The sequence below is a fragment of the Cherax quadricarinatus genome, chromosome 81 (assembly GCF_038502225.1).
Source record: "Cherax quadricarinatus isolate ZL_2023a chromosome 81, ASM3850222v1, whole genome shotgun sequence".
In the NCBI taxonomy this organism is placed as follows: domain Eukaryota; kingdom Metazoa; phylum Arthropoda; class Malacostraca; order Decapoda; family Parastacidae; genus Cherax; species Cherax quadricarinatus.
The window spans coordinates 12,583,711-12,606,709 of NC_091372.1; the positions used below are offsets into that span (position 1 = coordinate 12,583,711).

A 22,999-nucleotide genomic window follows, 5' to 3' on the forward strand; every position below is an offset into this window, starting at 1 on the left:
TGGGTTGAAAGGTTATGACGGTCCAAGGACCGTTGCTAAAGGGTTATGACGGCCCAAGGATCGTTGTCGAAGGGTTATGACGGCTCAAAAACCGTTGTTGAAGGGTTATGACGGCCCAAGGGCCGTTGTTGAAGGGATTTGACGGCCCAAGTCTCAGTAGTAGTACCAGTTCCTAGTAACCAGTTACCAGTAACCAGTGTACCAGTAGATGACTCACTACCAACCGTCTGTGTGAATCATTGACTGTATTCATATTGCTGCTGACCATAGCAGGATTTCAAACATCCTCACCCGTAGGCACTCATGGGTCAGTCAGGCTAGGGAGCAGAGAGAGGCAGGACGGCTGTTAGCGCTTTCCCATACTTTCCGTTATATTATACGTACTACCAGCCTACGTGAGTATTCTTACCCTATCCACGTATCGAAAACCCACATGACACAAGGACCGTTGTTGGATTAAAGGGTTATGATGGTTCAAGGACAGGTGTTGATGGGTTGAAGGATTATGACGGCCCAAGTTGGGATATAAATAAGTAATAGTAATAATAACAACAATAATAATCTTTATTACTACATCCCAGAAATCTCGGATATTATTCTAACTGTGATGAATGGTTTTGGTTTGCGTGCAGCCAGCAGCAACAGCCTGGTTGATCAGGCTCTGATCCACCAGGAGGCCTGGTCTCAGACCGGGCCGCGGGGGCGTTGACCCCCGGAACTCTCTCCAGGTAAACTCTCTCCAGTTGAAGAATTGAGACACTTATGCAACACATGGGAATCTTTATTGGAGAAACGTTTTGCCACACAGTGGCTTCATCAGTCCAATACAAAGTAGAAATGGGTAAGGAGAGTAGAAGTATGAGGTAATCAGTCCCTCAACCTGGATTCGATGTGTTCAGTCCATCACTCTTGTAGTAAGTGCAGCATAGGGCCAGAGAGATGGCTTATATACTGCAGTGAGAGGAGTTGAAGCAGGAGGAGGCGGGATCTTAGTGGGACCTGCCACTAATGTAAGTAGGTCATCGTCCAAAGGTTTGGGCAAGCGTTGAAGTTTTTGTACCAAGATTCCATGATGTTGCAGTGTCTGACAGATGTGATGAATGGTTTTGAAAACCGACAAGTTGAAGAATTGAGACACTTATGCAACCCATGTGTTGCATAAGTGTCTCAATTCTTCATTATTCTAACTCCACAAGACTTTGAAGAGGCAATTAATGACATGCCCATGCACTCTGCCCCAGACCCAGACTCATGGAACTCCGTGTTCATCAAGAACTGCAAGAAGCCCCTATCACGTGCCTTCAGCATTTTATGGAGAGGGAGCATGGACACACGGGTCATCCCACACACACTAAAAACAACAGACATAGCCCAACTCCACAAAGGTGGCAGTAAAGCAATTGCAAAGAACTACAGATCAATAACACTAACATCCCATATCATAAAAATCTTTGAGAGGGTTCTAAGAAGCAAGATCGCCAACCATCTAGATACCCATCAATTACACAACCCAGGACAACATGGGTTTAGAGCAGGTCGCTCCTGTCTGTCTCAGTTACTGGGCCACTATGACAAGGTCCTGGATGCTGTAGAGGATAAACAAAATACGGATGTAGTATACATAGACTTTCCAAAAGCTTTCGACAATTGTGGGAAGTTCCAGCTTCTCTTTCTCCTTACATAAGGAACTTCTGTTCCTTCTTCAATTTTCCTGTATTCATTGTAACTTCCAAATTTCTGTTTACACTCCAAGTGACTGTATAAAATTATTGTTTTATTAATCTTAAGCCAGTTTAAGTTTATCCAAAATACTCTGCATATTAAGGGGCTTTTTGCATGTACATCTAAATGACATTCACCTTTGTACAAACATTGTATCATACTTAAATAAAGTATGTATAATAATAATAATAATAATAATCAGTATTACTATTAATATGTTTTCCTGCATTAAGTGCAATAAGGTGCCATAAGAGCCTAAGCTGTCAGTGGCCTTTATAAACCCCAGAAGAAGGAAGAAAGAAGATGAAACATCAACAACTTTCAAGTTTCCTGAAGTATTAGAAGACTGATCATCTAAATTTACAAGTTCCTGAAGAATTAGAAGACGAACAAATGTCTAAAACTAACTTAGAGAAGATTTTCGTGTGTGAGGAAACACCCACCCCAAGAATATTACTTCTAACAGGTATTGTCTAGTTTTTTAAAGATTGTGTGCATGAACTTTCATAAAATTGTCTTTAATGATAGACTAAATAATTATGTGATGAATGGTTTTGAAAACCGACAAGTTGAAGAATTGAGACACTTATGGAACACATGGGAATCTTTATTGAAGAAACGTTTCGCCACACAGTGGCTTCATCAGTCCAGTACAAAGTAGAAGTGGGTAAGGAGATTAGAAGTTTGAGGTAATCAGTCCCTCAACCTGGAGTCGATGTGTTCAGTCCATTAGTCTTGTGGGAAGTGCAACACAGGGTCAGAGAGGTGGCTTATATACTGCAGTGAGATGAGTTGAAGTATATAAGCCACCTCTCTGACCCTGTGCTGCACTTCCTACAAGACTAATGGACTGAACACATCGACTCCAGGTTGAGGGACTGATTACCTCAAACTTCTACTCTCCTTACCCACTTCTACTTTGTATTGGACTGATGAAGCCACTGTGTGGCGAAACGTTTCTTCAATAAAGATTCCCATGTGTTGCATTAGTGTCTCGAAGTATGTATAAATAATTATAATAATTATATTGAGCTACAGGTACATGTAAGTACAATTATCATACATATTAACATGTTAATTACCATCCAGGATAATAAAACTCAAAATGACTTATTTCCATTGTTGTCTTTGTAATATTTTATTATATAATGTCTGGCTGTAAGTTATTGTAGAAATAAGATCATATTATTGCTAGTGTTTATTACCCTCATATATAATATAAATTATATTATTTATGAATTATACAGGGAACAATTTTTGAACTATTAATTGATCTGATTATAGATAAAAAAGTTTTATAGACTAAAAAAGTATTATAGATTACAAAGTATTATAGATTACAAAGTATTATAGATTACAAAGTATTATAGATTACAAAGTATTATAGATTACAAAGTATTATAGAGTAAAAACACAAGTAATTTATCAACCATTTATTAAAGTGTTTCTTGTTTATTTACAAAGGTTTTAAACTTTTTTTTTTCCACTTTCAGATACAAATGAAGTTAATGGTCGAGGACTGTTATATACTGTCATAAACTCGCACCTTCGCTCTCCTGCTAATATTCATTATCTTCACACTTCTCTCCGAGCTCAGGATATAAGAAGGTTTCTGAAGGAAGGTTAGTTTTTATTACTAAATTAAAAGATACATTTATGTAAATTAATATGATTTTATTTAATGAAATACTGTAATTTAAATGTACCTGTTAAATTTTTGTCTAATAATAAGTTTATTTAGGTACAGGTCGACATAAGTAGTTATTATACATAGTAACATATGTGTAAATTACCTAGGATAACCAAAAATAATAAGCCAGACTAAGTGACATATTCCCATTGGGGTCCTTGTAATATCTTATTATTTAAAGCCTGGCGGTAAGTTACAAACTGTAAACACAATCATTGTTTCTGTGTTTGCTTCTTAAAGATGTTGATTTGATTTTGATTGGAAAGTGAAAAGAAAATATCCACCATCACTAGTGACAATGCCCCTGAAGCTCCCAAAGATTCCATCAGGTCCCTCAAAGCCCCTCCAAATAAAACTAATAATAATGCTGCTTCAAGACAAGTCTAGCTTTTCCTTCCCACTAGATTGTCACCTCTAAGACCTTCCTATATAACCTAGAGCTGCCCCCAACCATCACTTGTTCTCCTGCTGTCTTGACATTACTCCACTGCCATTTCAGTTTAAATGATCCTCTGAGCTCCAACATTCCCACCATTAACAGTGTGAGAAGTATGAAAATGCCAGCTATCAGTTAAAGGGACACACACGAAACATTTTGGGTATCCAACAGAAAAACATTTTGGGTACTTTATTGCAAGCTATGTTTAGCCCACTATTAGGTTTATAAAGCCTTAAGGTACAGTCTGCAGTACTAGGGATGGCTGGAGCAAAATTGCCAAGATATATTTGGAAAAATTTAAGAAAATGGTATTACTCATAGAATAGTTAATACAAAAACAATGGGATTGTTTTACAGTGAAACAAGGAAGAGAGACCACACAAAAACTTACTTAGCATTTACTATACAATTATCCACAATGCAAGAAATAAACTAAAACTAATCGCATATGAGGAAACACAGATATTATTGCAAAAAACAAGACCTGATTCAGTCTGAAAAATTGGAACACATCTGCTGAATGCCACAGACAGAGGTATAAATTATTCCACAATGACAGCCAATAGGAAAGGGGCAGAGTTGATATGCATGATAAAAATTAAACCATTGCATCAAAAACGATATAAAGGCAGAAAAGACAGACACAATATGTTTAGCTGCAGTTTCTCGAAAGGAATGAAAAGGCTATTATAAGTGTGGTCTATAGGACCTCCCAAAACGCTTGTTTGTCTTGCCATCATTCCCCCCATCTCACAATACAGCCATACACTGACAACCCATTATTCTCCCCATCTCCCAGACCAACCTTTTACTGACAACCCATTATTCTCCCCATCTCACAGCCCAACCATTCACTGACAACCCATTATTCTCCCCATCTCACAGCACAACCATTCACTGACAACCCATTACAGTGGACCCCCGCATAACGATCACCTCCGAATGCGACCAATTATGTAAGTGTATTTATGTAAGTGCGTTTGTACGTGTATGTTTGAGGGTCTGAAATGGACTAATCTACTTCACAATATTCCTTATGGGAACAAATTCGGTCAGTACTGGCACCTGAACATACTTCTGGAGTGAAAAAATATCGTAAACCGGGGGTCCACTGTATTCTCCCCATCTCACAGACCAACCATTCACTGACAACCCATTATTCTCCCCATCTTATAGCACAACCATTCACTGACAACCCATTATTCTCCCCATCTCACAGACCAACCATTCACTGACAACCCATTATTCTCCCCCTCTCACAGCCCAACCATTCACTGACAACCCATTATTTTCCCCATCTCACAGCACAACCATTCACTGACAACCCATTATTCTCCCCATCTCACAGCACAACCATTCACTGACAACCCATTATTCTCCCCCTCTCACAGCCCAACCATTCACTGACAACCCATTATTCTCTCCATCTCACAGCACAACCATTCACTGACAACCCATTATTCTCCCCCTCTCACAGCCCAACCATTCACTGACAACCCATTATTCTCCCCATCTCACAGCCCAACCATTCACTGACAACCCAATATTCTCCCCATCTCACAGCCCAACCATTCACTAACCCATTATTCTCCCCATCTCACAGCACAACCATTCACTGACAACCCATTATTCTCCCCATCTCACAGCACAACCATTCACTGACAACCCATTATTCTCCCCCTCTCACAGCCCAACCATTCACTGACAACCCATTATTCTCTCCATCTCACAGCACAACCATTCACTGACAACCCATTATTCTCCCCCTCTCACAGCCCAACCATTCACTGACAACCCATTATTCTCCCCATCTCACAGCCCAACCATTCACTGACAACCCAATATTCTCCCCATCTCACAGCCCAACCATTCACTAACCCATTATTCTCCCCATCTCACAGCACAACCATTCACTGACAACCCATTATTCTCCCCATCTCACAGCACAACCATTCATTGATAAATAAAATAATTCTGTTGTTTCAGTGCAGGCAATTTACGACCCACAATCTGTACAATGGTTTAATAATATGGGGGCATTTTCTGTATGATGGTTTAATAATATAAACATGAGCATCTTTCAGAGACATCAAAGAAAAACATTGTTTTATGATGGTACAAGTGATTATTGTGGCTGGAATAGTCACAAACATTTTGCAATGGTATAATAATACATGTACTTGTATACGTGTTATCTTTCAGAGTCATCAGGAAAAATTGAATTCTACGATGGTGCTAGTGATCCATGTGGCTGGGTGAGTGACCAGCCTGAAGTATCTTTGCAACAACCATTACAAGAGATTTTCAGACTCGGACATAATGGTGATGGAAGTGGAAAAAGAAAAATAGTAATGGTTGTGGATAGGCTTGAGGATATCACTCATCACCAGGATTCTTTACACTTGATAAGGAGCCTACATTTACTAGCTGCAGGTAATTATCACTCTAAAGGGTGTCTTGATGCTCTTGAAGGGCTTTTGATCCAAAGAGTTGGAGCTGTTCCCTCCCCTGGATCAAACTTGATTACCTCCCTGTACCTGCCTTGGGAAGTACAGTTCCCTCATACTGAAGGAGGGAGGGAATATTACAGTTTTCCTGAATCTCTTCATAAATGTTGCTTTGCTCACACTCCAACAGCACATCAAGTCATAAGAACCATTTGTCTCCACTCGCTCCAATCTAACAGGCTCACACGTGCTTTCTGGAAGTCCAAGCCCCTTGCACACAAAACCTCCTTTACTCCCCTCCCTCCAACCTTTCCTAGACTGACCTCTACCCTGCCTGCCTTCCACTACAGATTTATACATTCCAAGTCATTCTATTTTGTTCCATCCTTTCTAAATGTCTGAACCACCTAAACCCCTCCTCAGCCCACTGGATAATACTTTTTGTAACCCCACACCTCCTAATTTCCAAACATTGCCATCAGACACGACATCTCCACTGCTTCCAGCCTTCTCCTTGTTGCAACATTCATCACCCATGTAAGTGTGTTGTTATAACTGTACTCTCATACATTCCCTTCTTTGCTTTTATGGATAACGTTCTGTCTCCACAGACTCCTCATTGCACCACTCACCTTTTTTCCCCCTCATCAACTCTATGATTCACCTCATCTTTCATAGACCCATCTGTTGACAAGTCCACTCCCAAATATCTGAATACATTCACTTCCTCCATACTCCCTCCCTCCAGTCTGATATCCAGTCTTTCATTACCTAAATTTTTTGTTATCCTCATTACCTTACTCTTTCCTTTGTTCACTTTTAATTTCCTTTTACATACCCTACCAAACTCGTCCACCAACCTCTGCAACTTCTCTTCAGAATCTCCCAAAAACAGTGTGTCATCAGGAAAAAGCAACTGTGACAACTCCCACTTTGTGTTAGATTCTTTATCTTTTAATCCCACACCTCTTTCCAACACTCAAGTATTCACTTCTCTTACAACCCTGTATATAAGTATACTGAACAACCATGGTGACATCATGCATTCCTGTGTAAGACCTACTTTTACTGGGAAATAATCTCCCTTTCTCTCTCCTACATACTCTAACCTGAGCCTCACTATCCTCATAAAAGCTCTTCACTGCTTTCAGTAACTTACCTCCTATTCCATGCATTTCCAACATTTACTCTTCAATTATATTCATGTTTATTATTTTCAGCACTTGCCTTGCTCTTAAGTTGGTTTTTGGCAATTTAAAAAAAAATAGTTTTACTTTTGCATCATTTTTATAGGCCTAATGCTGTTGTGCACTTAATAAATGACAGGTAAGCATGTTTTTAGGCTTTTATATACACTGACAAGTGAAGAAAAAGGCTGTGATTCTCTTTGAGGCAATATTGGCTTTATGGTGGTGGTCTGGAACCTAACCCACTGTATTAGTGAGGTATGCCTGTATAGGAAAGTGCCACATCTAGTGCAAATTGGGGACCCCTTATCTTCATCATGCTATTATTTTTACTTTTGGACAGGGGATAATGTTGAGCAACTCATTTTATACTGTGGACGGGATGTCATGCCTGAGAGTGTTCTGTCAGCCCTTTGTCACATTTCTAGTGCGGTAGTCCACGTGCTGCCCTCTAGTCCATGCAGCTGTCAGCTCATACTTAAGAAACCTTCCAGGAAAATAATCAAAGCTGTAAGTTGCTGTTTATGATATTTATAACAAAATTTAATAAGGCTTGTAAATATAAATACAGTACATTACAGTAAATGCTTCTTATCCTTAAAGAATAATAATACTTTTGTTACTGGTTACATAATGTATAAGCAGTGGATTATATATGAATATTTTTCCCCCATTTCATAGGTTAGTTAAATAATTTATTTTACATCAGTTTTTTGCAAGCTTTAGTGTGCTTTGTTGATTTTGGGGCAAAATATATATTTTTTTTATTTATTATTATCACACTGGCCGATTCCCACCAAGGCAGGGTGGCCCGAAAAAGAAAAACTTTCACCATCATTCACTCCATCACTGTCTTGCCAGAAGGGTGCTTTACACTACAGTTTTTAAACTGCAACATTAACACCCCTCCTTCAGAGTGCAGGCACTGTACTTCCCATCTCCAGGACTCAAGTCCGGCCTGCCGGTTTCCCTGAACCCCTTCATAAATGTTACTTTGCTCACACTCCAACAGCACGTCAAGTATTAAAAACCATTTGTCTCCATTCACTCCTATCAAACACGCTCACGCATGCCTGCTGGAAGTCCAAGCCCCTCGCACACAGAACCTCCTTTACCCCCTCCCTCCAACCTTTCCTAGGCTGACCCCTACCCCCCCTTCCTTCCACTACAGACTGATACACTCTTGAAGTCATTCTGTTTTGCTCCATTCTCTCTACATGTCCGAACCACCTCAACAACCCTTCCTCAGCCCTCTGGACAACAGTTTTGGTAATCCCGCACCTCCTCCTAACTTCCAAACTACGAATTCTCTGCATTATATTCACACCACACATTGCCCTCAGACATGACATCTCCACTGCCTCCAGCCTTCTTCTCGCTGCAACATTCATCACCCATGCTTCACACCCATATAAGAGCGTTGGTAAAACTATACTCTCATACATTCCCCTCTTTGCCTCCAAGGACAAAGTTCTTTGTCTCCACAGACTGCTAAGTGCACCACTCACTCTTTTCCCCCCATCAATTCTATGATTCACCTCATCTTTCATAGACCCATCCGCTGACACGTCCACTCCCAAATATCTGAATGCATTCACCTCCTCCATACTCTCTCCCTCCAATCTGATATTCAATCTTTCATCACCTAATCTTTTTGTTATTCTCATAACCTTACTTTTTCCTGTATTCACCTTTAACTTTCTTCCCTTGCACACCCTACCAAATTCATCCACCAATCTCTGCAACTTCTCTTCAGAATCTCCCAAGAGCACAGTGTCATCAGCAAAGAGCAGCTGTGACAACTCCCACTTTGTGTGATTCTTTATCTTTTAACTCCACGCCTCTTACCAAGACCCTCGCATTTACTTCTCTTACAACCCCATCTATAAATATATTAAACAACCACGGTGACATCACACATCCTTGTCTAAGGCCTACTTTTACTGGGAAATAATTTCCCTCTTTCCTACATACTCTAACTTGAGCCTCACTATCCTCGTAAAAACTCTTCACTGCTTTCAGTAACCTACCTCCTACACCATACACTTGCAACATCTGCCACATTGCCCCCCCTATCCCCCCTGTCATACGCCTTTTCCAAATCCATAAATGCCACAAAGACCTCTTTAGCCTTATCTAAATACTGTTCACTTATATGTTTCACTGTAAACACCTGGTCCACACACCCCCTACCTTTCCTAAAGCCTCCTTGTTCATCTGCTATCCTATTCTCCATCTTACTCTTAATTCTTTCAATAATAACTCTACCATACACTTTACCAGGTATACTTAGCAGACTTATCCCCCTATAATTTTTGCACTCTCTTTTATCCCCTTTGCCTTTATACAAAGGAACTATGCATGCTCTCTGCCAGTCCCTAGGTACCTTACCCTCTTCCATACATTTATTAAATAATTGCACCAACCACTCCAAAACTATATCCCCACCTGCTTTTAACATTTCTATCTTTATTTATTTATTTATTTATTTAATAATTTGAACATACATACAGAGGTACAAAAAAATACAGGTAAGAGCAGCATGCCAAAGCCACTTGTATGCATAGCATTACGGGCTGGCTTAAAATTAACTAAGCAATGATGTAATCAGTGATAAAACATTATTGTAAACATAATATAAATGTCATATAAAAATTTGCATAATTTTATTTCACTGTGCTAGGATTGTTAAAATGTCCTGATTTTTTTTATGCAAATCAATTTTATAGACTAAGAGGTGTTATTGTAACAGCTCATTTCAAAGCCCGGTACTATGTAAGGTATACTACCACCCCAGGATGTGACTCACAACTGGCAACTAATACCCAAATACCCACTTAAACATTGTGCAGTATACAAAATGTAGTTTACATGTAATAAAATATTAAGCACAAAAGAAAGCCACTAAAATGTGGTGCATTTTGGGTGAACAGGGACAGCAGGTGTAAGGAAAATGCCCAGTGTTTCCACCCATCCCAGGGATCAAACCTTAGACACTGAGCACGTTAGGTTAGGTAAGATTTGTCAGGAAACAGGACAGTTGTTTTTTGACACAGGTAGTTGTCATGTGATGACCCCGCCACTGGAGCTATTGTTTATCTGGCTGAGGCCTTCCGCTGGCTTATCAGTCCACCCCTTTAAAAATTATTAATAATAATCTAGGTCAGGGATGGGGAACCTTTTTATATTGGAAGGCTGCATTAAAGTTTGCTGTAATCTAATAAGGCCACTGTTACACAGTGACATGCAGAAAAAATATTTTATATAACATAGTTCCAGGAGTATACTGAAAGTGGAAGTGTATTATTTCCTGAAAGCGGACGTGTTTTATTCCTGTCACAGGCAGAGTGGCCAGGACAGAAGCAGATGAGGCATGTTTAGGCAGTAGGTCCCCTCAGGGAAGGTTCCTTGATGTTGGTGAGGGGCTCTTGATTTAGGGAATTGGATCTGCGCTCCAGTTTCCCGAATTAAGCCTGAATGCCTTCCACATCTCCCCCCCCCCCCCAGGCGCTGTATAATCCTATGGGTTTAGCGCTTCCCCTTGATTATAATAATTAGGCAGTAGGTTACGCACAGCAGAGGAGGTGAGGTGTAGTGGTTTTGAGGAGGTGGTATTGGGTAAGGTTTTTTTTTTTTAGTGTATTCTATTTTGTGTATTTTCTGATAATCTCATTTATTTGTAAAGCCCTAGTGTGTGCGAGGGCCTGTGTTTTGGAGAGCATTTAATATTTTAACTGTAGGCTAAGTAGCCGGCAGAAAGGAAGGGCGGGTGTCATGAAGCCTCCCAGTTTATGTATTTTAACTCGTTAGTAGCAGTGTGCTAGTGAGCTAATGTGAACCGGAGTGTGGTGGTTTTTTGGAGTAGATTGTAAGTTGTATATAAAATACTATTAATATAGATATATTTTTGTGAAGGTGAGTTTTTATGTCCTTCCTAACACAACATTAATTATTTGCACTCATGTTTCTTAACTTGTATGAGTACATGCTGGCCCAAAAGTTGTTGAGTTTTTCAGTGTAATTTTTTAACCCATAAACAGCAGTGTGAGCAGCCTTTAGAAGCCAGGGACATTTTATTTAAGTTATGACATCAGAGTTGTAACAGCCACATTCAAGAAATTTTTATTAGATATACTGCAAAATGTTGTTTATTTTGTAAAAAGTTAATTATTATATAATAACTTCAAAAAAATAATTCATTCAGAAGGTTTCACTTAATGCTCTAAAAGGTGCTGCATGTGGCCTTAAGACTGCAGGTTCTCCACCCCTGATCTAGGTGATAGTACACACAGGCAGCATTCAGTATATGATCTGAGTACACTACAAGTGAACCATGGAACACTATTCTTTTACTCTTGAAAAATGTTTCTGTTCATCAAGAATATAAAGGCACAATACCGTGACTGGAGCAATACACAAATAACCCGTACACATGAGAAAGAAACCTATGATGGCTTTACTGGTCCAAGTCGGACCAAAATGTTATTGTAAGTTTTTTCTTGTATGTGTAGGTTATTTGTATTTTGTTCATCTGAGAGCACACCAACTTAAATTCAGATATCTTCAATGCCCCGACATACTGTACTTTCTCTGCCCTCCTCTTGGACAGTCCTACCATTGTTATAACCCTTCTTGGTAATATACTACAACAATAACCTACATCCTTGTAGCGAGTGTCCTTCCCTCAGCACCTCCACCTCTTCCCGTCCATTATTCTCACCTCTGCTGTTTAGTTCTGTATGACTCTTAAGGGTCTAGTGATTACCATGATTATAATAAGTTATTTCACAGTTATCCTAGGGGGTAAAGTTCAGGTGATCTCAGTACTAGCAGCATATCTGACAAATATATATGAATATTCAGGCATAAATATTACATATATTATAACACCAAACTTAATATGATACTGAATCTACATCTTTTCAGCATGAAGAATTTTCTTTAAATGAGAATCTACACTTACAAGATATTCAGCAGTCTAAGAGCAAAGAAGTGCCGTGTTCAGATGAGAACTTGGACTCCGTTGCCATCCTAGCATCACAAACAACCTTCAATCTCACTCTCACGGATGATCAGCGGATAGCCAAGAACAATCTACTACTTCCTCATACCAGGTGCGAAAATATGTGCAGAATTTTGCCCATAGAATGGTTATGCATAAGACATTGCTCAGCTGTAAGTAATGTCTTAAATTTTTTGGGGTTTTGAAAATAAAGTGGGGGAAAATTGGTGGTTGAGGTTTTAATCTAGAAATTGGGAAAAAATGTTATGGAGGTAGTAGAAAAATTTTGGGGGTTCCGGGGTAAATAAAATGGGGAGCCTTTAATTAAACTAGGGTTAAAAAGGGTTTGGTAATAAGTAATACATATTTTATGAAAAGGGAAAAAAAAAATATACAAGGTATGATTTTAGTAAAAAAAGTAGTTTATTAGATTATGTATTGGTGGATGGTTGATGGGTGGCCCCCAGGATGTACGTTTTATAAAAGGGCCCTGTTTCTCGGATCATTATTTGGTTTACCCACAGTTAAGAAAAGGGGTAGATGGGAAAGGGGAAAAGGGGGAAAAAAGGGGGAAGGAGGGGGGTAAAAGGTGTATAAACGGGGAGGAGGAATTTGGGGTTGGTATGGCGACAAATTGGCAGAAATTCTGTCCAAGATAGTGAGGGGTTGAAAAAGGGTTGGAATATTTTTAAAATGCAGTATTAGAAGGGGGGGGAAGTTTGTGGTTATGGGAGGGTGGGGCAGGAAAGAGTGTTGGGGGAAATGATGAAGAAAAGGGGTGTGATAAAGAAAAAGGTAGCTTATGAGGGGGTTTTAAAAACAAAGTTTATAAGAAGAGCAGAGTTTTGGAGAGTAAAAAAAAGGAAAAGGGGTGGTGAAGAGTGCAAGGGGGCAGATGATAAGTGGGGGGAGGCACTGTCAAAAAATTTTTTAATGAAAATAAAAAAAAATTTTTGGGAGGAGTTAAACAAGTTAAAAAAAGCCTGGGGAAAATGGGTTTGTCTTTAAAAACAAAGAAGAGGAGTTGTGAGGGGGAGATGGAGGTATTGGGTAGATGGCAAATTTTTAAGAATTTTTTAAATGTTAAGGAAGAAAAAGGCGGTAATTTCATGCACTTTCGGGGGAATCCATCTTTTAAGTGAAAAGGAAATGTAAGTGTGGGAAGTCGTGGGGGCTTTAAAGTAAAATGAAAGGGAAAAACGGCTGGAACTGATGGGATCATGACAAATGTTAAAAGCGGGGGGATATGGTTTGGGTTTACTTTTTTTAATAAATGTATGAAAGGGGAAGGTACAAAGGGTTTGGGGAAAACATGTATAGTCCCTTTATAAAAAAAGGGGAAAGGGGAAAAAGGGCTGTAAAAATTATGGAGGAAAAAAACCCCGAATACCAGGAAAAATTACAGTGGGTTATAATTAAAAGAATTAAGGGGGAAAGACAGAATGAAAGGTTTGGGATGAGAAAAGGTTTTTTTAAAGTGGGTAGGGGTTTGTGGATCAGGTTTTTTACTTGGGCATATTGTAAACCCAGTATTTAGACAAAGGGGAGGTTTTGTGCTTTTTGGATTTAAAAAAGGCATATGATAAATTGGATAGGGGAAAAATTTGTGGATGTTCCCAAGTATATGGAATGGTGGTAAGTTATTAAATGTTAAAGATTTTTTATGAGGACAGTGGGGTGGGGTTGGGGTGTGAAGAGGGGGAGACTATTTTAAAAAAATGGAAGTCTTAAACAGGATTTAATGTCACCATTTTTGTTTAATATATTTATAGATGGGGTTGTAAAGGAAGTAAATCTAGGGTTTTTTTGGGAGAGGGTGGGATTAAATTAGGGGAATCAAATTCAAAAGGGGAAAAAAACACAGTTACTTTTTATGATATACTTGCTTAGGGGAGATTCTAAAAAAAATTGAAAAGGTTAGTGGATGGGTTTGGGAATGTGTGTAAAGTGAAAGTTGAAAGTAACATAAAAAAAGAGTAAGGTGATGGGGGTGTAAAATGATTTAGATAAAAAAAAATTGGATATAAAATTGGGGGGGAAAGGAGTATGGAAAAAGAAAGTTTTTCAGATTTTGGGGAAATTTGGGGATTTTGGGGATGGATTTATAAAGGATGAGGTTAATCATGGGGAATTGATGGGGAAAAAAAAGGGGTGAATGCGTTGAGGTATATGTGGAGTCAAAAAGTTATCTTAGGGCAAAAAAAGGGAAAGGAAAATAAAATGTCCAAAAATTCTTATTGGTTGTAAAATTTGGGGATAAAATTGGAGGGGGGGAAAAGTTTGGAGGGCGGAATGTTTTTAAGGGCAATGTGGGGTGTAAATTTTTGTTTTAAAAATTCGGGTGGGGAAAGGGGGGTGTGGAGTTAAAAAAGAAGTTTAGTCAGAGGGCAAAAAGGGGGTTTAAAAAGGGGTTTGGTCATTTAGAGAAAATGGATCACGGTAAAAGTGGAAACATATAAATCAAAGGGAAGGAGGGGGGGTAAATTCGTCCTCAAAAGGGGTTGGAGGGAGAAAAAGGGGTTTTGTGGGAAAGGGGCGGTTTCCAGCGGGCGGGTGTTAGATAGGAGTGAATGGGGCAGATGGTCCCCGGGCCCGGGGACCCTGTTGGATGTGAGCGGGGAAATTTTAGTGAAGGGATTCGGGGAAACCCGGTTTTTTTCTATAGTCGGATTTTGGCCGGAAAGGGGAAATACAATGCCCCATTTTAAAAAGGGGGGGTTTGGGATATTGGCGGTTTGGAGGGATATGTTGTGTTTTTATATGTGTATGTTTCCCAAACTTTTTGTTTCCCCGGGCCCTCTGCAAAAAAAAAGTGATAATTTTGCAAAGTGTGGTGAAAGTGTTAAATTTTGTTAAAAGATTTTTTTTGGGGGTTTTTTTTTTGGTCCCCCTGCCTCGGTGGGGGGCCCCCGACTTGGGAAAAAAAAAAAAAAAAAGGGTTAAATATAACCCAACTGTAATAATGCATTCTAATATTCAAAAGGTTGGCCTTTGGCTGCTCCTTCCCCGGAGGGCCGGGTTGATTCCCCGGGTGGAAATATTCGCCCTTTTCCCACCTGTTGCCCCTGTTCCCCTAGCGGCAAATAGGTTTTGGGTGTTGGTCATTGGTGTGGGTCGCCCCTGGGGGAAAAGGTTGGGGCCCCCCAAGGGAAATAAGTTGCACCCCCGGGTTTGGCGCCCCTTTCTTGGGTTATCCTGGGTGGCAAACCCCCGGGGGTTAAACCCGGCAAAATTTTATCTTATCTTTTTTAAACCCCGCTTTTTCCCGACAAAAAATCTCTTACAACCCCAATGTTTTGGGGGTATTTATCCCATAAATTCTGGCAGCTTCAAACCCAAACAAAAAGGGCCCCTTTTTGGGCCCAAATTAAAGGGGAAGGGGTCTCCATGGCCCAGTGTCCCTAAAAAAAAAACCCAGAACCAGGGGTTGCATTGTGGGAATCCCCCTTTCAGTTGTCATTTCAGCATTCGGGTGGTAAAAAATATTGGGGTTCCCCCTGCAAATCTGGGACTCTTCTTTTCCCCAAAGTGATCTCTAACACAGATGGAAGTGTCGAGAAAAAACCCAATTTCATTGATTTGGGGGGTTTGAGAAAAAGCAATGGAGGAGGAGGGGGGAGGGGGGGAGGGGGGAGGAGGAGAGGAGGAAGGGGGAGGAAGGGAAAGGAGGAGGAGGAGGAGGAGGAGGAGAAGGGAGGGGGGAGGAGGAAGAAGAAGATGTAATAATATTTTTTCCCTTGAAGAAAAAAAGTCCCCCCTGACTTTTGAAAAGAAAAGGGAGAAAACACCCCATAAGAGCGGGCTTTGAGACGTAAAGGAGGAAATTATTACATGACCATCCCCCCTTTTTGTTTTGCTGGTACAAAAACTTTTCCCTTCTGTCTATTTGTTTTCCCTGTCAAGCCCCCTGTCTTCCATCAGCTTTTGTCTCAGAGGGCCACAAGCCCTTCATCCCGTTTACTCACTTCAAAGGAAATTATAGCACTTTGTCTGGTTTCTTGGGTTTATCCTAGGAATTTTACCTATTTTCCCTTGTTTTTGTCCCTGTGAGACAGAAAAAGGGGGCAAAAAAAGAGGGCAAAATTAAAAGATATAGAATGGGGAAAAATTTAATTGGATAGAAAGGAGGGGGGGCAGCACCCTTTTACATTTTTTTGACAGGGGTAGGGGTAGTGACTAATGAGATAATATGTCATTGGACAGCTGCCGACTTCTGACTCAAAACAATTATAACCCACCCCTCGCACAAAAGGGAGGAGGAGGAAAAGGGAGGGAAAGGAGGAGAAGGAGGGAAGGAGGAGGGGGAAGGAGGAGGAAAGGAAAGGAGGGGGAAGGGAAGGAGGAGAAGAAGGAGGAAAAAGGGGAAGAAGAAGGAGAAAAAGGAGGAGAAAAAGGGAGGAGAAGAAGGAGAAAAAGGGAAGGGGGAAGAAGGGGGGAAAAGAAAAAGGAGGAAAAGGAGGAGGAAAAGGAGGGGGAAGAAGAGGAGAAAAAGGGAAGGGGGAAAGGAGAAGAAGGGAAAGAAAAAAGGAGAAGAAGAAGGAAGAAGGAGAAGAAAAGAAAAAGAAAAAGAAAAAAAGAAGGAGAAGGAGGGGGGAAAGAAAAAAGAAGGAAAAAGAAAAAAGAAGGAGAAAAAAAAGGAAAAGGGGAAAGAAAAAAAGGAAAGAAGGAGAAAAAGAAAGGAGAGAAGAAAAAAGAAAAAGGGAAAGGAAGAAAAAAGGAAGGAAAAGGAGAAGAAAAGGGAAAAAGGGAAGAAAGGGGGGAAAAAAGAAGAAGGGGGAAGAAGAAGAAGGAGAAGAAGAAAAAGGAAAGGAAAAAGAAAAAAGGAAAAAGAAAAAGGAGAAAAAGAAGAGGAAAAAAGAAAAAGGGGAGAAAAAAGAAAGAAAAAGGGAAAAAAGGGGAAAAAGGGAAAAAAGGGGAAAGAAGAAAAAGGAAAGAAAGAAGAAGAAAAAAAGAAGAGAAAAATTGTTTGTTTGTTTGTTTGTTTGTTTGTTAAACAATTTTTGTAAAAATATATTGAAAATTATGTTTTTTTCTTATTGTGTTTATACAACGGGGTGTATATATTTTCCCCTTATTTTAAGTCTCAAAAACCCATAAGTTATGTAAAAAAAATAAAATAGTAAAAAAACAAAAAACCCTTCAAATAAAAATAACTAAATTTTACCGGGTAAAGCGGCGGTCGCCGCTTTTTCCCTTTTCCCCGGCTCATTTTCTGCAAATTTGGGCTCTATATCTCGGGTAAGTACCAAGGGAAAAATTTTTTGGCCCAAAAACACTCAGAAAAAAAAATTTTCTTTTTCAAAGAAAAAATTTTTTTTTTGGAATATTTGGCGACATAGAATAAATTTTGGGGGCTAAAACAGTAAAAAGGGTTAAAAAAACAGTATATTTTTTACTTTTTTGGGCTTTTTCAAGCCCTTTTGGTCTCTAAACAAAAATTTTCTAATATCCCTTTGAACTTGTCACTAATTCTTGTAACTTTGCATGCTGTATTTCCCTGAAAAAAAACATTTTCTTTTAAAATCGGACATGGCTCTAAAAACCCAGTTAAGTTATACAGTCATTAAATTTCCAAGTCAGTTTACCATTTTGAGTTTGTGCTGTATTACTATGGGTTTTGAGCTCTTTTCATTCAGATAAGCAGTAAAATTGGCAAATTTGGTCTAGATATGAGAAAATGGGCCCTTGTGGTGAGTGTGCACAATAAAAAAAAAAATCTTCCCCAACCGTTTGAGGGGAAAAAAAATGCCCTTTGAATTTTGGTTTATTTAAATTTTCAGTGTATTTTCATATTTTTTTGGGGGTTTATTTTTTGGGTTATCATTAGATAAATGGAAGATATATTACAGAAATAAATAAATTTTGTTTGGGTTTTCCAAATTAAAGTAGCTTGAAATTGAGCTCAGAGTAGGAAAATGTTCTTTTTTACTGAATGTCAGAAAAAACCCAAAAAGAGCATAATTCTGATTTTTCTATCAAATTTTGTACTTTTTTTTCTGTTGGAAAAGATTCTCTTCGTTTCTTTTTTTTTTAATTCTTAAACCCCTAAAACTTTTTTTCAGATCGGGGGCCTGGCCCCTAAAAGGGTAAAATGTTATTTTCCCACATAACTATTCTTTTTTTAAAATTTTTTTTTGAAAAAACCAAACTTTTTATTAGTTCAAAACTGGGAACACAATCCTTTCAAAAGTTAAAAAAATAAAACAATTCTTTTGAAATTTTAAAAAGTTTGGGAACACAACTCATTTATAATTTGGGGAGCTCTTACCTAAAAGTCAGGGGTTTTGTCTTCTTAAGCACGGGAGTGAAATTCGGGTTTTTTTGTTGAAAAACCCCGGGGTTCACATTTTAATAATATTATTATGTACTTTTACCCTCAGTGTCCCCTTCCCTATGTTTTTTTTTTTTTTTTTTTTTAACAAGTCAACTGTCTCCCCCCAAAGGCGGGGGTAAAAAAAGAAAAAAAAACCCCAAAGAAAATGCTTTCATCATCATTTTACTTTCACCACACTCCATAACCCACTTTTTGAAAGTTCTTGAACAACAGTTTAGAAGTCTATTGTAAAGATACAAACACATCCCCCAAATTTCCAAATACCCCAAAACCCCCCCTTTTAAAAAAGGTGCAGGCTTGCTTTTTCGGACTTGGAGCCCGGCTAAAAAAAAAGGGGGTTTTCCGGGAATCCTTCCTAAATATTACCCTGCTCCCCAGCATTTTTTCAGGCCCCAAATACCATTCTCTATTCCCCCTACCCAACCCCCATCCCTTGCTTAAAGTTAAACCCCCAAAACCAAAACCCCCTTTTCCCTCCCCAAACCCTTTTTTAAAAGGACCCCTACACCTTCCTTCCTACAGATTTATACTCCCCATGTCATTCTACTTTGATCCATTCTCTTTTAAATGCCCAAAACCTCAACCCCTCTTTTTATCTGACTTTGTTTTTTAACCCCTTCAAATTCCCCCAAAAAATTTTTCTGCATAATTTTTTTACCCCCGGCCTTAAACAGGAACCCTCCACTCCCCCAACTGTCCCCTTTCGCTGCTATAAGTGAAAAAAATAAAATTAGAAGTTACAGTAGAAATACTATATCTCTTTTTTGTCAGTATCTAAAATTCCCACAAACAAGATTTTTTTCTGGATAAAGAAAAGAAAATCACCAAAGGGTCACACAGAACTCTTCCTTGAAAACTATATTTTTATGGGGGGTTATAAGGTGTCAGATAGGAACCCCAAATTTCATGAAACCCTTAACCTTTACAAAAAACCCAAAAGGAACAGATGGATAATCTTAAAAAAACCCAAAACTTGGGGGGTGGCTTTGCATTTCCACCTCGAGGGGTTTTTGATGCTGGTGGGGGTTTGATCAAAGGAATTGGATCTTGTGCTCGGTTTTAATTGGTGAAAACCTTCCAAATTCCCCCCAATCCCTTTATAATCCCCCTTTAGGCTCCCCATGGATTATAATTTTCCCACTGTCCGGGGTTTTTAAAAGCTTGCTTCCATGGGTTAAACCTCCCCTTTCCCAGGGTTTAAAAAAAGCAAAAAACCCTAATTAATTAAAAAAAGTTTGCTTTAAAAATAAACAAGCAAAAGGGGTATCTCTATATTTAAAACATCATACTATATACTTTATACTATATATATTAATATCGTTTTCACGTTCTTTTATTTTCCAAGTGGTTTTTTCTACCACATCAACTCTAATTCAAAAAAGGCCCATTTTTAAAATTAAAAAAGTGCTTATATTTCAGGGTTCAGTCACATGGGGACACATTACTACACACCGGGATGGGTTGATGACTGGGATAAGATGATCCTGATAAGGCTTGCATATGGGCCCTCTTTAAAAATATAATGCATACTACTGTTTATTGATACTTTTGTATATTTTTAAAATTTATGAAGGAAAAAAAAGTGGGTGCATTGGGTTTCTGTGGGGGACAAAAAAATTTTCCATGGGGCAAAGGGGAAGAAAAGGAAATATAGTGGTTCCAACCTTTATGGGTGTGAAACTTAGTTTTTGGTTTGCAGCAGGAAAGGGCTGGGGGGTGGGGATGTGTCTAAAAGGGAATGTGGGTTTTAAATATTTGGGAAAATTTATGGTGGGAAAATTTGGGGAGGGTGGAATTACTAAAGTATTCGAGGGGTGGGGGTTGTTGAGGTGGTTTGGGCATTTTTGAAGGGGGGGAAAAAAGGGGGGACTTGGAGGGGGTAAAAAATGTAGTGGAGGGGGGGGAGGTGTTTAAAGGGAAGGGTTTTGGGGTAATTTTTGTGAAGAGATTCAGGGGAAAAAAGTTTGAACTGAGTCCTGGAAAAGAGAAAACAATCCTGCCCAAAGAGGGTTTGGGGGCTTGGGTGTTTGGAACATTTTAAAATTTTTGTTTTGGGGCCCCTGCAGAACAGTGAAAGTGAATGATGGTGGAAGTGTTTCTCTTTTTGGGGCCCCCCCTACCCCCAGTAGAAGTAAAATGTTAAAAAAAAAAAAAACAATACAAATTTAATCTTTATTTATTATTATAATAATTTATAATAGTAGGGGTTATTATACACAGATTCCCGTCACAAACATTACAGATATTGGTCTAAAGGGGAAATTTGGGCTTTGTTTATTAAGCAGGTTGCAATGGTTGGGTTATTTCAGTAAAAATTCAGGTATTTTCCCAAAAATTTTTTTAATTCCTTTGTGAAAGGGAAAATTTGAAATTTTTGAGCACTTGGGAAATTGCTTTTTTTTTTAGTGTGGCACAGTGATGCATGGTTTTGAAAATAGTTTGTTGACCCAAAAATTTTCATTCAAAATCTTTTTTTCAGTTGGGGGGAAACAGTTATAGTAGTATCTAATTCTGCTCATTTTTTTTGTTTTTGACCTAAACCTCCCAAACTTTTGGGGCACCTGGCACCTCATGCCCAGGAAATGAAAAACCCGGGTTCATAAGGGTTTTGAAAAATTTTTTGGAAAAATGCTTGAACCGGGTTATTTTACCTGGGGATGGGGGGCAACCAGTGTTGGTTTAAAAAGACAGGTCTAATTCCTTGGATCAAGGGCCTTCCCCCAGCATCCCATTCCCCATTTTTAAAAAAAGGGTAAGTTTAGTACTACAGAAAAAGTATTTTTTGGGATATTTTTTTAAAAAACACTTCATTTTGTTAAAAATTTTGTAAATTTTTTATATTCATGAAAAACCCCTAAAATAAATCATTCCCGTATTTTAAAGGAATTTACCCCTTTGGGGATAGGTGAAATTTATTATTTGATGGAAATGCTAAACCCACTGGGTTTTTACAGCCTTTGGGGATGGGAAGTTGAGGTTTTATCCAAAGAAAAAGGGAAGGGGAGCTTTAGTTTTTTAAGCTTGTTCCTGGTTAAATAAAAATTTCATTTAAATTCAAGTACCTGATTGATCAAAATTACAGTGGGCCCCTTTATGGGTTTTTGCTTCTGACGTTTCCCCGCGTTCCCTTAAACAGTCTTTCAAATTATGAACCCAAAAAAATTTTTCCTGGCTCCCCCCCTGACTTTCCCAATATGGGCCCCCCCCTGTTTGTTTCATTTCTTGGATCAAACACTAAGTCTCTCCCTTATGTCTGGAAACTCCCAAAAATTTCCCAAAGGGTTTTTAAAAAATTATTTCTATTTTATATATACTCTTGATAATTATACATATGTATATTTTTAAAAAACTTACATACTGGGCTGGGTAAAATTTTAAAAAATTTAAATGTCTTATGTCTCCCGATCATATTAAATTTAAAAATAATTTTCCCCCAAGTCTCATTTAAAAAGTTTATTTAAGTTTTACACATTTTCATTAAACCATCTTTGATATTTTTCAAAAATTTTTAATAAACCTTTCAAACATATAAATATGATATACACCCCACAGTAGAATAAATAACAAATATGAGATGGTAAGCATTTGGTAGCCCTTTTTTGAAATAATAATAATAATAATCCCAAAATCTCATTAAATGTGTATATTAATTTATCCATTTTTATTAATCCATCCTTTAAAATTTTTTTTAAAATTATATAAAAAAATGATACATTAAAAATAAAAATAAAAAATAAAACAATAGAAAAAATAAACAAAATATTGAGATGTAGTGGCCCGATCTTTGTAAAATGACAAAAATAAATTTTTTCTAAACTAACATAAGAGAAAATGTTTAAAGAGGGTAAAATTTTTCCCTTGTATGTATGTAAGGGGTTTTTTCAGGTATACACAAAAAACAGTTCCAAAATTTTTCATACCTTTAAATTTCCGAAACCTAGGATCCCAAAAAAGTCAAGTGACTTATTTCCAATTCCCTTCCCCAGGCTCATTTTTTCTAAAAAGATGTTACATGAGAATAAGTGTTGTTCTTTTTTATTCTACCGTATCAATGTAGAACAACCCCGTACAAATTAACATGCCAAAAAAGACTGTTCCTTTTTTTTTTCAAAACTTTTTACCTGGGTTTTTTTACATAACTCTCACCCTTCCTCTTTGCCTCATTTTTTCTCTCTCAT

General features: G+C 38.4%; 1 protein-coding gene across 1 annotated transcript; it reads left to right on the forward strand.

Moving 5' to 3' along the window:
* The first annotated feature begins 1,974 nt into the window (after positions 1-1,974).
* On the forward strand, positions 1,975-20,286 carry LOC128699792 (Elongator complex protein 5). The gene is made up of 6 exons (XM_070102252.1): positions 1,975-2,188; positions 3,216-3,344; positions 6,054-6,284; positions 7,829-7,995; positions 12,412-12,599; positions 20,241-20,286. The coding sequence occupies exons 1-6, from the start codon at positions 2,116-2,118 to the stop codon at positions 20,284-20,286; spliced, it is 834 nt and encodes a 277-aa protein (XP_069958353.1). The 5' UTR covers positions 1,975-2,115.
* Positions 20,287-22,999: the final 2,713 nt, after the last annotated feature.